Consider the following 16232-nt stretch of genomic DNA (forward strand, 5'->3'; position numbering starts at 1 on the left):
TGATAGACCCAGCTCATAATAACAATAATAATAATAGACTCTCTTCTTGCAAAACTATGCATGGGCAAATAGCACGTGATGAAAGCAAAGCTGGGGTTTATCAGGCACACATTAGTGCAGGAGTGATGACGTGTTTAACAAGTGTTTTTGTGTTCTTTGAGTTACCTGAAGCCAGTTAAAGTAACTTGTGCACCAGTTTGTTAGTGATTCTTTAGCAAAAAGGGCACTGTATGAACGTAGCACGAGATTTTTCTACAATATTCAAAATAAAAATCAGTTTGGGGGTGGCTTCTTTCCCAGCAAAAGTCAGGCCAGACTTTTTGTGTGAGGCCAGAAGTAGGCTGATCATGTTTGCCTTATTTTGAGCCTTCCTGAATTTGCCGAAATGTGATTAGGAATGAGTGGAAGAGAACAGGGGAGGGGAAGGAGATGCCCTTAAAAAAACAGAGTGGAAAATACGACTGGTAAAGGGAAGAACAAATAAGTAAATATTGTGGAGGAAAAAAAATGGAAAAGGAGAAATCCCAGAGAATGTTGAATGCGTGTGTGTGTTTGAAAGTCATTTCTTCAGATTTAGCAGCACCCAGCTTGTATAAGTTGTAATTTCAGTAGATTGAAGAAATAATACTAAAGACTACCAGATTAGGTGTTATCCTGTTAATTAAGCTGCCATTAGGGAGTTGTTACAAGCCCCCCCAAATCCTTCCCCTTTTAAATGATTGATACCTCCTCCCAAGGATAAGAGTAGCCACCCATGTCTGCTCTAACATAGAGCAGCACTTTCTCCTTAAGGAGGAAGCTCCCGCCTACCCCGTACTTTTAGACTGAGTCATCATGGGGGAGAAAAATCCAAGTACAAAATAATGGATCAACTAATTAATTTTTGTAAATTGCTAGAGAAGTTTCTCCAAAACTAAATTCCATCCAGTTTCTTCTCATCTCCCAACCTGAATCGTTCACTCCTCTATCTAGAACTGTAATTTCTCTGAATCTAGTTTGTATTTAGCTGTCTAGTACTGACATCGCTTTGTCATGTAGGCACCATGGTCCCAGTTGGATGATGTGGACTTCAGTACTGTGGTGAGAGGTACCATTAAAGGGCATTTTTTTAGAAATGGTAGTCTGATAGTTCAATCTCAAGATTCAGTGCCCTCATTTATGCTTTTTAAATAAATTAAGAAGCGCCAGAATTAATTCTCTGGCCCTAAGGCTGGTGAGACAATCTGACCATTTCTACGAAGCTGAACTCTCATGGCATCCAGACAGATGGCTGTGTTCACATTGCTGAGGGACAACACGGATTATCTCAAGCCACTGGGGATCATCTGGAAGGGTTCAAGCCCAAACCCTACCAGGGTTCCTTCTTATTGTTAAAAGCATAAAAATGTCCTACCCAGTTATTGCTTGTGCCTGTGCCCCAGCACTGCTTACAGGAATGAAGGCAGATGTGGTTCTCTGTTGCAATCAAGGGGTCTGGGCCCCCATTTCAGCTCTGCCAGAGGCTTTTTGTGTGACCTTGCTCAGTAACTTAGGGTAAGATTCATTCCATTTAATGTTGACTAATGATGAGGGTGTTTAATTAAACTAGTCATGTGTTCTCCCTCTCTGATCAGAGAAGGAAGAGAAAGCAAATTCAGAAGGTGAATCATCCCATTTTAAGACTGGTGTCAGAGACAAATTAGATGAATTGCCCTCTGGAAGTAGCTATTTCTTTCCATTAACTCTAGAGGAAGTCTACATTAGAAGAGTTTAGACTAGATGCCTGATTTATGAAGGGCTAAAGTTAAGTAAAATTAGTCCTGACCTTAATCTCTATGCATGCCAGTTTCTCCATGATAGAAAACGCTTTTTGTGCCTCGCATTCAAAGGTGTCGTCGGGCGAGGAGTATCCTATAACTACTGTGGAAAGAAATTAAGCCTAAGAGCAAGAATACAAGTTAGAGAAGTAAAGCCTTTGCTCTTGAAACATCTCCATGGCAATATGAGCAGTCCCACTTGAGACATCCCATTGCTTTCGCCATTTTTCCCCTTTGCGTTCTAACAGTTATGAATGGCTAAAGTTAAGTAAAATTAGTCCTGACCTTAATCTCTATGCATGCCAGTTTCTCCATGATAGAAAACGCTTTTTGTGCCTCGCATTCAAAGGTGTCGTCGGGCGAGGAGTATCCTATAACTACTGTGGAAAGAAATTAAGCCTAAGAGCAAGAATACAAGTTAGAGAAGTAAAGCCTTTGCTCTTGAAACATCTCCATGGCAATATGAGCAGTCCCACTTGAGACATCCCATTGCTTTCGCCATTTTTCCCCTTTGCGTTCTAACAGCTGTAAATGAGTTCACAAAGCTTCCACACGGCACGAGGGCAGTTAGCCCAGTTTTGGAGAAAGAATAGGAGCGCTGAGGAAGACTGACCACGCAAGCGAGTGCAGGACCCAGTCCTGGCCAGTAGCTTTGGAGTTTTTCCGTGCTATGCTGCACTTCTGAAATCACAGTGACTATTTACTTTTTTGGAAAATCTCCCAGGGGAATGGAAGCTAATGACTAACTGTGACAAAGTGAAAGAAAAAAAAAAAAAGGCGGGGAGAAGAAAAGCCTGCATTTTCTTAGCAAAAATCCACAACACGTAAACTAGGCACGAGAACCCACTTGAGAACTTGTACTTACAGATGAGGCTTGCTTTTGGAAAATAAAGTTTGCCCTTTTAACTACCTAAAGTAGCTAAAGCAGGGGGGGGGAAAAACCCAAGACCAAAAAAGACCTTGTGTGGGTGTCCTCTTAAGTGCTTCTTTTGATTGCAACATGCTACACATCTGTATGGGCACAGTTGTGCTCAATAAGGCTTTCACCAGCACAGCTATGTCCAAGACACAAATCCCCACACCAGTGTCACTGTGATATCAGGGGTAGCTGAGATACCTGTAAATCCATTAAATCTAATAACAGGTCCTCAAAGTCCATTTTGGGGGTTTTTTGGGGGTGTGTTAAATTACTAAACCTTGTTATTAACGCTTTTATTTTATGATTTGCTGTTTCCAGGGCACAGACAGAAGCTTGATGACTCTAAACCTAGTTTGTTCTCTGAACGCCTCAGTGATTTAGGGCGCATTCCTCATCCCAGTATGAGAGTAGGGGTCCCGACCCAGAGCCCACGGCCCTCTCTGAACTCTGCACCAAGTCCTTTTAATCCACAAGGACAGAGTCAGATTACAGGTAAGAGACAGAACCATAGGTTTGACTTGCACAGGCAACGGTAGTAATTGCTAATGGATATTTGTGTCTCAACTACAGTAGAAGAGACTGTTACCCAGTGTGAGATGTGTTCCAAGCAAAGCTAGGTGGGAAGTGGATTTTTCTGTAGTGTTTGAAGCTGTATATGTCTTTCTTTTTTAAAAGTATCTTCTTGCTATAAATCTAAAATAATCCAAAATAATCAATCCAGGCAAACTGGGTAGGAAATGATGAAATTCTAAATGTCACAGTGCTCTGCCTTCTCCTCCGTGTGTGCGATAGTACATATTAGTGTACAATAAAATGAACATTACTATTCAGCCTTTTTATTTTGCACTCATGTCGAGGGAAGCAGCCAGCATTTAAGTGTCTTTCTATCAGAATAATAACACAATCTCCTCACAAGGCGGTTTCCTTCTGGCACCAGTGCTGACCACTGTTACAATAAACAAACTGGGTTATGGAGGTTGCTTGTGAGAGTTGTATGCAACATTTATGATTGCATGCTGAGAGACCGATTTCATTGTGCTGAGAGAAATCATAAAGTACCATGTGTCACAGATTATAAAACTGAAATTAGATGTTTAACTGCAGCTATGCCAGAAGTTTGCAACAAAACTGTGAGACCTACAAAAGAAACTGATTTTGTCGTTTTTCTAAATTCAGAGCTGGTTAAATTTTTCAAAAGAGTTTCAAAATAAACTTTACCCAATTTTGGCTATTTCTACACTCAAAATTTATGCTGATATATTTGTGTCTGTCCAGGATGTGAAGACGTGTTGCTCCTGATCAATTCACTTCCTTGCTAGCTGTTGGAGAGCTTCACCTAGATGCAAGTCTGTCAACAAAACTCTTGGCTCGATTTACTAGACTGACTCAAAATTCAGTTTTGCTGCTGTAGTTGCATCTACACAAGGAGTCATTTGCCAGTGTTATATACTGCTGTTCCTTTACTGGTAAAGCACTCCTAGTATAGACATAGTCTTTGACTCAACCTAGAAAGATTTCTGGTTTCATGTTTCAAGTGGTTTTGACATGATACCAGCTGAAACTTAGTGGTTTTAACAAAGTGTTGTGGCTTTCTTCTTTCTTCTTCTTCTTTTTTTAAGTTCAACTGGTTTATTAATTTGCAGTAAGAAAGAGAAGTGAGTGGGTTAATTTGAATCCAAAGCACTCAGAGAACTGAAACGAAAAAATGGTTCTTTTGAGCTGTGGCAAAATTCTCCCAGATCTTGAAGTCTAGCTTTAACTAGCGAAAAATGTTTATAATATATTAAATATGTTGATGGTCCCCATTACACTGTACCTGCTGTCCACCAGCTTCCTAGAACAGGTTTTTCGATCATTGGACATGTGAAGTCAGGGCTCTCGTGCATATAATTTTCTGGGTAAGAACTACCAGATTAAAGTCTAGTATTTTTCCTAATCTGCAGTCTTCTGTCTGGTGGTGTTTGGGGACAAAGTTCCCAAAAAAGGAGGGGAAAAATACGGGACTATAATCAGCTTTTTTCTTTCTTCCTTGTGCCTCCATAGTTTACCTATTGTGCAACATTATATCTAGGAACGAAGGAGAGCAAAATTCTTCCTGACCCCATCTGGTGATCAGCTTATGCCCTGAAGCATGAGAACTGAGATCCCCTTGTAATTTTCTTCCTAGCTAAGTGTAACCTCATATGCTGCTCTCATTCACATAAATACCTCCTGTAGAAAATGTTCTGCTGGATTTGATTAATAGAGTACTTCTCTGCCTCATTATGAATCTGCAGCAGCATTTACAGATCCGGGAGGTGAAAACTTCAGATGAGCTTTAAATAAGCCTGACTGGAAACAAAGCTGTGTGGCATTCACTGTCTTCTCTGCAAATTTAAGAGTCACCAGTTCAAAGTACCAGCTGAGACTTCACTGGGAGCGAGAAGATGCGATTCTGGTAGGGCAGAGGGAAGCGAGCTGAACTGAGGAAGGCACGCTGACTTTCCTATCTACTGTGGTTTGTGTGCTTTTCTTGCTGGATAAACTCATGGTTGTGGGATACCTTAGAATCACAAATTGCTCTCATTTTCCCCCCAAACAGTGAGGACTTGGCTGCTTGATAAAGTTTGTAGTAAATAAGTAGTCTGATACCGTATTTACCATGTTACTCCCCATTCTTGTCTCCTCTTCAACTTAGAAAAGTCAAGCACCCAGCACTCATTAGCTTTTTGGTAGCCCTGCTATTTGGTGGTGATTAGCACGAGCATGTTACATCGGTGTGAGCTCTGTGAATTGTGCTGGTTTCCCCACAAAGCTTTTTGCTGCTGTTCAGGATGTTGATTGTAATCTGTAAAACTCTACACATTTTGATGTTCCACCAAAGTGCTGGGATGCTTTTTGTGGATGGTCCCTCTGAGTTCTTCTGGGGTGAATGGATGCTCCTTGCCACACGAACCATGCCAGTGATAGACAAAGTTGATGCTGTAGAGGAGGCACCTCTTTGATTGGGTGTTAGGTGACCATGAGAAATAGCTAAATGTCTGCCAGTTTGTTGTGGTAGTAGGGAGGGAGCTGTTTGGGCGGTCCATCTCCACCGGTTTCCTTGTTGTGGTGTGTTATTCAATGGGAATTATCCACTGGCTTCTGACCACATGGTCGCTGGGCTGGTATGGCTTGAACATGTATTAAAAGGAGAGTAGACCTTTGTCTGAAAAGCAAGGATTTTTAAATTATCTTTATGGGAGTTTACCAAGCATTCTTTTAGAAATACCTTTGTCTCTTAATCGTTTTTACCTAGCAATTTAGGGAAAAGAATTAATTCCTAATAACTTTAACAGTAAATACTGGTTTCCTACAACAAAATCCATATTATTGCTAGTAAGCACATAAACTGTTTTTGTTTCATTCCACTTGAGGTCTTGCATAGTTACTGATGGTTAAAAAGAAAGAATATTTAAAGCCTGGCTGGCCCACGCCTGAGTCTGAAAGAACTCAGCGCTTTGGCGTTCGCTCTTATATTTCTTTTCCACTGTCTAGGTTGTGTTTGTTTTCCTAGAGTATCAGAGTACAGGTTTTACAAACCACGGTACAGTCCTAAACCTACCACAGGACTGGGCTGTGGTGGCTGTGTACAAGGCACAGAGTTGCCCTTATTCAACATGGCATTTTAACTAGGATTCTGAAAAAGCAGCATTGAAGGGTCATTAAAAAACAAATCGTCCAATAAGCAGATGCCTTTGCTGAGGCAATGCAGATTCAATTTGAACCCCGCTTGCTGCCCATAAATCAGGAAACCTGTCTGTTCTCATTTGGATACTGGTATATTTGCCTTTTTTTTTTTCCTTTCCCTTTCCCTAATGGCACTCACACAACTTGCTCACGTATCCAGTTACATTCCCATTCTGACACTGAGCTGCTGCATCACTGTTTCAGTATGAAATGAGGAAAAACTTCTGAGAAGCAACCAGTGAGGATTAGTTTCTATCAGCCAGGAAAAGCCATGGACGCAATGGCAGGAATGTGGTTGGCGCAAGGACCCTGGTGGCTGGGCTGTGGGGTCTGTGAAGTGGGATTTAAGTGAGGTTTCATGCTCCATCACCACTGCGGCACCATCTGATCTATAGGCAACCTGTGACTTTCATCACTGAAATAACAGCACTCAAAAGCAGGTCCCATGAAACCTTTTTTTCCTTCTTTTTCCTCTTCCCCTCCCCACACACTTCGGGGATGTTATACTTTCATTCTCGTCCTTTTTAGGGTTGCAGGAAGCAGATTTAAAGGCTTCAGAGCTGGCTTATCTGGAAATTAGTGAGGGGACCCATCTCCACCGGCAGGCAGGGGCTGGTTTCAAGAGCAGTGTAAACTGACTCTGCTGGGAAGACCATGGACAGAAAACACCTTCCACTTTCAGAAGGGGCATGAGGATGGTACCTTAACTTCCCCATTCAGGACTTGCAGGCAATGGCTGGACGCTGCCCTTTTACAGAGTCAGGGAGAAGGCAGAAAGCCATGCTCGTCACAGCATTGTCCTGGGCTCTGGATATGAAGCTGTGCAGGCTCTGCCTCAAAGACCAGTGTCTGTTCTCCTAGACCACCAGCTGCAGGACGGGTTTGAAACAGAAATGCTATAGCTATCATTAGACCAGCACTACGCAGGTGTCCTGCCATGGCTTGGCTCTGTTCTACCTGGGAAGAGCAGCACTCTGAAGCACACACCAGTTTGTAGTGGGTGCACATCAATCTGATCTAATGATAGCTATAGCATTTCTGGAACAGATAAGGCAGAAATAGCCCAAGTAATAGGCCTATCAGGTGAATTATGCCATCAGCTCACTGTAACGTGGAATAAAAGCTGCAAGACTCAGTGGATGAGTTGGTAGAGTTCGAATTTCTGTTACCATGAACACAAGGGTGGCTGCAGCCTGCTGTATTTTATGCAAATTGATTGCATCCTTCAGATGACTGGAGAGTTGCTGTTGTGAACCTCCATTTGGTAAAGCTTGTGTCCCTCCTATCAAAGTATTCTTTCAACTTTATCTAACCCCCTCTCCCCCTTTACAATTTTTTTGCTTTACTAGCAGGCTTATTCTGTTTATTCCTTTTTTTTTTTTTCTTTGGGAAAAGTGACTCTCAGGGGTGTGGAAGGAGAAATATATTTAGAGGTTCTTCAGGCCAAAGTCTGGTCTTAATTATGCTTCTGTACATTGGGGTGTAACTCCATTGGATTTGACTACATTGATTGATCTGGGCAATCCAGATCAAGCCCTGAGCTTTTAAAGATGCCTAGTCACAGAAGAGAAGGAGGTTGCACTTTTGTTGTCGATTGGCTGGTGGGTGTGGAGATAGATACAACAATAGTTGGGTTACCCATGCAGAAAGCCATCCTGGTTTGCTAAGATCTGAAGTGAGGATATTTGCTTTCAGTATTTACCAAAGATAGCTCCAGACAGCCTGTTTGTTAGTATCGGCAGTAGCACTGATACAATCTGCAGCAGTCAGTGCTAGAGCTGGTGACTGGATTTAAATGGGAGTGGTTTTGCAAAGTGTGTGCACATATGTAGCATTGGGGTGTTACAGGTGGTACCCGAGGAGCTCGTGCTCTGATCACGTAACTCGGCTTATAAATGGAAAATTGTTTTCTTTTCTGTAGAAAATCCGTGTGCTTCATAATCCAGTGCCAAAGCAGTGGAAAAACTAGTTTTTCAGGGCTATGTACAGTTTTTTTCTTCTCTCCATTGATACTTCAGAACATTTTCATTGAAGAAGGAGAAGTCATGCTGCTAGAGAGCCAATGTCATCAGTGGGAGAATGGGTGACTGAGGGTTTTTTTCATTATTTCTTTTTTTTTTTTAGTTTTATGTCGTGTATCCAATCTTAGACAGATTTTTAAACCCACTTATTGTCCATCAAGCATCAATGTCTGTTGTCCATTGATGCAGTCAATCACAGATCACAACAGCCAATAATGTGTATATCTCCTGCTGACTATAAATGTGGCAGTAAAACCCAGATACAAAATAATTTGCAATACTCAGTATTTCCTGCTTTGACGAGGTTTACCTGGCAGCGCAAACAAGACAGCCGTTTGTGCACTAGTTTAGACTTCACCCTGCTGGCTTGTTTCAGCTGAGCTGTGCCCAGGTTTTCTTAGCAAGCACATGATATGCCCTGTTGTGAGTGAATATGCTGAAAGCCGCACTTTTCTTCACACCCAGGCAGGCATAACAGAAATGTTTATGAAAGGAGGACTGCTCTTAGTAATCACTCCAAAATTTTCAAGTGCAGATGCCAACTCGAATTGGCCCCCTGCCTCCTTTGCTGTTGTTGAATGCTCTGCTAGCCCTTCTCCATGCTTGGGCGCCTTTCTCCTAAGCCACTCGCTGCATTTTTATATTAGCATTTCCCCTTGTTTTAGAGGGACCTGTTTAGGGAGGATTCCACATTCAGTCTGCCTCAGAGCTCTATGATTTCTCATTTGTCTTGGGCCTTTCACAATTGGGAAGAGATGCTGTGCCTGCAGAGTACACGGTGCTTTGAGCACAAAGCCCCTGGCCCACAGGGACCCAGCAGGTGCGCAAACCCACCAGCCAGAGTGAATGGGGAAGCTGGTCTCTGCTGTAGGAGGCCAAGGAAAACCTCATCATCTGCTCATAGCTTTTTTCCCTTGCTGGTACATGCTAAGTAGTTGCTCTACTCCTTCTGTGCTCAAGCAATGAGGAAATGACCCTCCCAAGGACATCACTGTGTTTCCCCTCAGAGGCATCTGTGTGGATCTTGGCATCATCCTGTGGTGTCAACACCATCCTTCGCCCTAGGAATTTTGGTTTGGTGGTGTGTGGGATCAAAAGAGATGGGCTGCCTGGGCCTCAGCCACCAGGGTCTCTGCTCCAGCAGCATTGCCAGGAATATCTGCTGATGTGACCAAAGGGTGCAACGTGAGACCCAGCTGCATGTCCTCCTTCAAAGACTAGATGGGGCAGCTTTGGACTCTGCCTCGCAACATTTTACTCTGGGGATTGGTCAACACTGCCGAGCAGTGCCATTTACCCTGTGGGCTAGCAGATCACCTTTGAATTGGAAAGGCAAAGGTGTTTTGCTGCTCTTTCCTCTCACATCCATGCAAACCTTGGCCACTATCAGTCAGCAGAGACTGGTTTTAGGGCATTTACTCTGGGATCTGGTGAAACTCGTATCTTCACTTTCTGGTTTCCTAATGGACCAAAGATAACTCTTGAAGACAGTCAACCTAGGGCAAAATTCCCCACCTTGCCTTGACCATGACCTCAGCCATGCCTTGGTGTGGAGGAATTGCAGCATCCCTCCAGTCTGGGGTATAGCAACCTTCTCCTCAATCACTGAGCTCTGATGCATCATCTGATGTTTGATTTGGTTAATGGATATTTCGCTTTATTATTTCCTGATCCCTCAGAAGACACGGTCTCATTTCCTGGAGCCAAGTCTTTTGGACTCTAGTTTCATAGGGGCTGGATTTTGCACCTGAATATCTGGGTTGAAATCATCCAGCCAAAATAAGCACCCCATTTTGTGCCCATGCTACTCACAGAATGTCTGCACCTTAAAGAAATGTCTGAGTAAATATGTGAGATATATCAGTAGTGTCCTTAAATTTAGGAAGAAATTGCATCAGATGGAGATTGGGTGAGTTACCCAAGTGCAAGAGGAGATCTGTTTCAGTGCCAAAAGTTAAGTCATAGCATAGTCTTCACTAACAGTCCATCTTCTTGTTTCCTTCTCTAAAATACTTTGCAGTTTAAAAAAGTCACAGTATCGGACTAATGGAGCACTGAAACCAAACATATACATATATATATGTAAGAAATGTGGTATTGCAGATCTGAGATTGGAATGAGCTTTAGAGGTCATGTCTAGATTTAAGCTACATGTCATAAGAATATGTTCTTGGGTCAACTGATGGTCCGTCCAGCCCCACATTCTGTCTCTGACTGTGCAGTGTGAGATACTGTTTTGAAAGACCACATGAGCCTTTCAAAGACCCCTTTTTGCCATTCGTCCTTCTTGTGTCCACACAGACATTCACAGGTGTTGGATTAAGGGCGTTAGGTGTAAAACCCAGTCTAACATGGGTGTTCGAAGTAGTGAGGGTGCCAGAGACACTCAAGATATTCTCGTGCCACGAGGATTGCACTACCAGAAGCAGCATGAACCTCCGGAAGGCAGCTCCTTTCCTGAGGTTTTCACCATCTTAGACCAAAATCCTGTAAAAACATCCTCTGCCACGTTTTTTTTTTTTTTTTTCAGCCTTTATCCTCTATAATCCGGAAGGCAGCTCCTTTCCTGAGGTTTTCACCATCTTAGACCAAAATCCTGTAAAAACATCCTCTGCCACGTTTTTTTTTTTTTTTCAGCCTTTACCTGCTATAATTTCCTTTCAGCATTGGAGCTGACCTAAACCTAAAACTTTAAGAGACTCTATTTTCTGATTCGGAAACAGAGATTGAAAAGCTCTTGGAGTTTGAAGGAGCTTGGATTTGAGATTGTGCTCCTGACACATCATTAATTTTAAGATTGTTTTCCCAGCAAGCCTAGGCTTTCCATTCCCAGTTGAAGATCATTTACCATTGACTGCATGGTGAATTATAGTAGTGGAATGAGGCAGAGAAATATGTCGATATCAGATATAACAACGAGCAGTCAGTCAGATTTGAACCAGTGCCAATCTATACAACCCTAGCCTTGAAATTGTTAAAACAAAGAAGTTCATTACATTTAATGATCAAGTGTCCTTCGGATTTCTGAGGAGTTTATGTTAACCATTTATATTACTCAGCTCTAATATAAATGGCAAACTCCAGGAAAATCCTCCTAAAATTAAATTGGAAAGTTGGGTGGGTTTTATATATCTATATAGTTATTTTGCTTCAAGGAAGTATCTGCTTTCCAGACATCTCTTCAAACAAATCATGTCTGAACAGAAAAAATAAACAAGGAATAGCTGAAACTACAAGGTTTTGCTGTGTGGAAGAGCAGGGATAGGAGTTAAAAAAAGAAAAAAAAAAGCTGAATTTCCTGAAAAAGTCCCTTTGCTTATGCCATGTGGCTGTCACGTTACTGTGTACAAAGTAGGGCCTTAGCACGGTGCTCTGATGTAGCAGGTTCTCCAAACTGCGTGGACCTGATATGCTTCACTGAAAACACTGGGGATGATTTGGAGGGATGTGCTACAGTTTCTGTGAGGCAGTTCACAGACAGTTTTCTGTTTATCGTGCAGTGCCCAAAACAAACTTTGGGGTAGAAAGTGCTTTTTTTTTATTGATGTAAAGAAATAAAAATAATAATTTACAAGGCATTCAGTAGTATCTTTATCACCAGGTATGAACTGAGAGCAAATGGTTTATAAATCCAAACACCAGTGAGTAAATCTAGGTCTCCCTCTCTCTCAGTGCAAACCACCAGTGCTTCAGCAAAAAATAAGCTGTATTTATCCTTAAAATAATTTCCTCTATAGTGAGCAAGTACATCAAAAGGCATCATTAGCTTCCAAAAGGTGTCCCAAACCATTTGGTTTCATATTGGTGTAATTGAGGTGACTGTAGGTAATTGGGACAGCATCCAAATGCGACAGTTTTGGACGGATGCTGATAAGATCAACGGCATTTTCCTTCTTGGGTAGTATTTTCAGCACTGAAAACACTACTGTAATGTTTGAACTGGATTACAACTTGACAGGCGTCCCAAGCGCTGACTGTAGAGTCTCCCCACCTCTGAAGTCCACTTCCTAAGCTCAGACCTGGGTCTTGTACTTGCTGTTTGCTTATCTGTCCAAATCCTTGCAGACTGGTATATCTTCCTATAATACACTCTTAGACCTGGTTGAGAGACACCAGAAATCTGCAAAACAGCTGGTAGGTCTTTTAGAACTCTGCTTCCTACACTGTTCACTTCCCCTAAAATTGTAATGGGGAGGGAGAAGCACAGAGCGAGGCTTGAAGACGTTGAATTCTAGAGGAGCAGGTTGTGTTTCATTACATTCTCATTCCTCATAGCACGGATGTGTGTATGTTCAGTAATCCCACCTCTTTCAATTAGGCTGTTGATGCCCTAAAATTTTTCTCCCTTTTAAATACATTTTCTCTCTTTTTTTTGTTGTTGTTTTTTTCCTAGACCCCAGGCAGGCTCAGTCATCCCCACCGTGGTCCTATGACCAGTCCTACCCATCCTACTTGAGCCAGATGACTTCACCGTCCATTCACTCCACAACTCCCCTGTCCTCCACTCGAGGCACAGGACTTCCAGCTATTACGGATGTGCCCAGACGCCTCTCAGGTAAAGACCGTGTTTTGCCTAAAACAATTATGCAGATAGGAGCAGGACTGGCAGAGACTACCCCTGTGGCCTTAATGAGGAGAGCTAAGCTCAGCATGGCGGGGGGCGGGTCACAGTCCCTTTTGCTCCGAAGTGAAAGAACTGCTGTGTTGTTCTGAGGCATGTATCATTTGACTGCTTCTAGGACCATTTTAGATCAGACTATTTTAAAATTGTAAATTCTATGAGCAAATTCTCTCTCTCTCTTTTTTTTTTCCTCCCCCTACAAGAGGATGTGTATTTGCATGTTTTAAAGTAAGTATGATATTCTCAGGTTTTTTGAGCTTTACTTTTGTGGTGTGTGTGATGTTAGGCAACCTGACATATAGATGCCTTTACTTCTTCTATAGTTAAGGGTTTTCCTGCTTTTCCATCCAGTAGCTCAAGAAAGCCTGTTTCCTTAGTTAATGTGTACTTAAGATGCCTATCAGAAACTAGCTGAGTCACTTTAGGGTAAAGATTGGACAAATTGTGCTTTGGAATGATGCAGGAGAGAGGAATACATTTAGGAACATAGACAAGACAGCACTGAGGAACTGAGACCATTTTTTTATCAAACAAATGTACATTTACATACTGTGCAATCCCTCTCTAATGGTCTCAGTGATAAAACCATCTGTGTGAAGTAATCAGATTGCCCCAAAGTAAGATAGAGCCTGTCATGGCACAGTCACCTTGTATACCTTGCCAAAAATTAAGAACCTTAGGGGAGGGAGGCTCAGTATTAAAACTCCAACCTTGCAAGTGTGGAAATATCAGTAACATATGCCAGAAAAGCATGTGTAATGTAAAGAAAGCTTTTATGATTCATTAATGAAAACCAAAGAATCAGTCTTATTACATCTATTTTTTGCATGTTTGCAAGATATTACTACAATCTTGGGTGCTGCTGCCATACACCTGTTTGACTCACAGCCAGGTGAATTTCTGCTGTCGTGTTTTCCCCTTCCACCAAGTTCATAGCACTGGAAATGTTGTTCACTCCACTGAGCTGCATCACTGACAAGCTGAACTCCAGCCAGCAGGCATGTAGGATTTGATTAGCATAGACTCCTTGATTTCTTTCATCTTGGAGGAGGGAAGCTTTGTTTCACAAACAAACAGCTGCAAAAAACCTCTGCGGTCCTAGCGCGCTGTGCCTTCTCAGAGATGCCGAACATCTCCATGTGGGCTGAGGGTTGGAGGGTGGTGGAGCAGGTTCCTTCAGGCTCTCTGTGCATTGCGCTGACTTGGTTGAAAAAACTCGACTGGCTTGATGCTGAGGAAATGCTTTGATTGGCCCGAAACAGGTTCCCTTTGAGTCAGAGCCTCCTGATGGGTCTGTGTTGTCAAATGGGTTATTTTTGCAATTGTGCCCCCAGCAATACCTCCAGGAGAAGCTCGCCTGGGACCCTGGCAGTTGTACTGCTGCATGCTTGCCCTGCAGCTCTTGCTTGTCTGTGTGCATTCAGACGTGAGTGCCTGGCATGTGGGCACAGGCAGAATGACTAAAAGACCTGGCTGTGTACATTATGTGGCCGCTGACTGAACTTTTCTGTTGTATTCTACAGTCAGTTGCTTTCACGCTTCCAGACCTTCATCTTTTGGGGGCTTGATGAATGCCTCCATGATGCTCTTACCTTTTCCCAGCGTGGGGATCTCGTTTCCAGATAGATTCAAGATTGAAAAAGGGGACTTTGATCTTTCACAAGTGCCAGAGGTTGTCTGCAGTGTTTGCTGATGTTCAGAAATTCAGAGCAGTGTATACAGAGCGGTGGAGGATGAGCTCTGATGCTCTGGATGCAAGGAGGCACTTTGCAGCCCCAGCTGCAAACCCTACAGTTCCTCTCAAGCGTTTCTGCCTAGCAGCCTCACAGGAAGGGAGGGCATGGTCTGACCCCTTTTGTGTATAGCGCATAGAGGGAATTGTGAGTTTAAAGCTGCCCCTTACAGCAACCAGCTTATCCATCACACACGGAGAAACACAAATCTCCTCAGTTACTTGATACATCTTTCAGAGGAGAACAGAGCTTTGATGGGGCAAAAAAATGACTGCTAAGAAACACTAAAAACATCAGAAAACTTCAGGCACCTCCAATGCATGAGGGAGAAATTAGAGTTTTACAAGGCCTTGAATAAAAGCAAACTTTCCGATACAGTGGCAGAAATCTGATTATCAAGGCTCTTAAAAATATACAAGGTAATTTTAATGAATGCCACATTTACTGCCTGTTGCTTAACATCGTGCAGGAGGAAAAATGGGTAAAACTTCCCCCTTAGGCCTTGGATCTCACACCTACAGGCACAGGACTTCCTACCTGCCACAATTTCACGTCTCCCAGCCTTTCCACAGGCCTCCAAGGCTTTGCCTAGACAACTGCTTAAGTTGTACTCACCCAGACATTGAAAATACACCATCTAATAAAGCAATGTGTCCTTCAAAAGATTGGTTTCTGGGTATACTGTCAGTGGAAGCCCTCAAGTGCTATCTTTGATGATACTCCACTCCCATGACCAGAAACACATCCATCCCGTGGCCAAAAGGGTGGTGCTCCACCCCATCCTGGGATGGGTATATCTCTTGCTGTTGAGGCCAGCTGTGTTTCAAGCTCAGAACAGGCTGAGAATCAGGAGAGGTTTGGGGCTGTAGGGCAGGAGGTGATGAGGAACTGCCATAGAAGTTCATTCAGTTCTTCATCCTGTGGGAGAGGGGAAAAGGGCAGCGGGCTGCAGCCCTCACGAGTGATTTGGCTAGGCTGGTATAATGTAGCTGAACTGGTCGTGTTGGTGTCTAGACTGATTTCTTTACACAGCTGAAATGTTTGCATGTATGCTGCGTACACGTGCAAAAGGATGCCCTTGGCTGTCAGACTTCAAGTGTTCATCTTTTATTCTCCAAGTAGGGATCAGTGCTCTATTTGCAGTGTTGTACAACTAATTCATCATCACCATCATGGCTTGGCTTCACAGACGAAGATTTGGGAAGGGCTTTACCCACGCTTACTGCAAGCGCACTGATGGCTGAAAAGGCCAATGTGGGATAGGCAAGTCCGGTTGCAAAGAGCACACCAGAAGGTCTCCTTGGGTGGTATAGTCGAGGCACGGTTCTTTCTGCGCTGTCTCTTCTCCTCGAGACTGATTCTACGCGTGCTCTCAAAGGAGGCAGCAGCGTTATGTATGGTGTGCTTTCAAATGTCCCCATTGGATCGCCGGGT

The 16232-nt window shown here is 43.0% G+C and overlaps 1 protein-coding gene across 1 annotated transcript in view; it reads left to right on the forward strand.

Annotated features, from left to right (window-relative positions):
- RUNX2 (runt-related transcription factor 2) overlaps positions 1–16232 on the forward strand; it is a gene marked incomplete at its 5' end in the record, with an annotated part of 81818 nt that overhangs the window by 42394 nt on the left and 23192 nt on the right. The window contains 2 exons of the mRNA XM_010135487.1: positions 3034–3207; positions 12838–12999. Coding sequence (XP_010133789.1) covers positions 3034–3207; positions 12838–12999 — 336 coding nt within the window. The remainder of the gene's footprint in view (positions 1–3033; positions 3208–12837; positions 13000–16232) is intronic.

This window comes from Buceros rhinoceros, unplaced genomic scaffold (genome assembly GCF_000710305.1).
Source record: "Buceros rhinoceros silvestris isolate BGI_N320 unplaced genomic scaffold, ASM71030v1 scaffold11614, whole genome shotgun sequence".
Lineage (NCBI taxonomy): Eukaryota > Metazoa > Chordata > Aves > Bucerotiformes > Bucerotidae > Buceros > Buceros rhinoceros.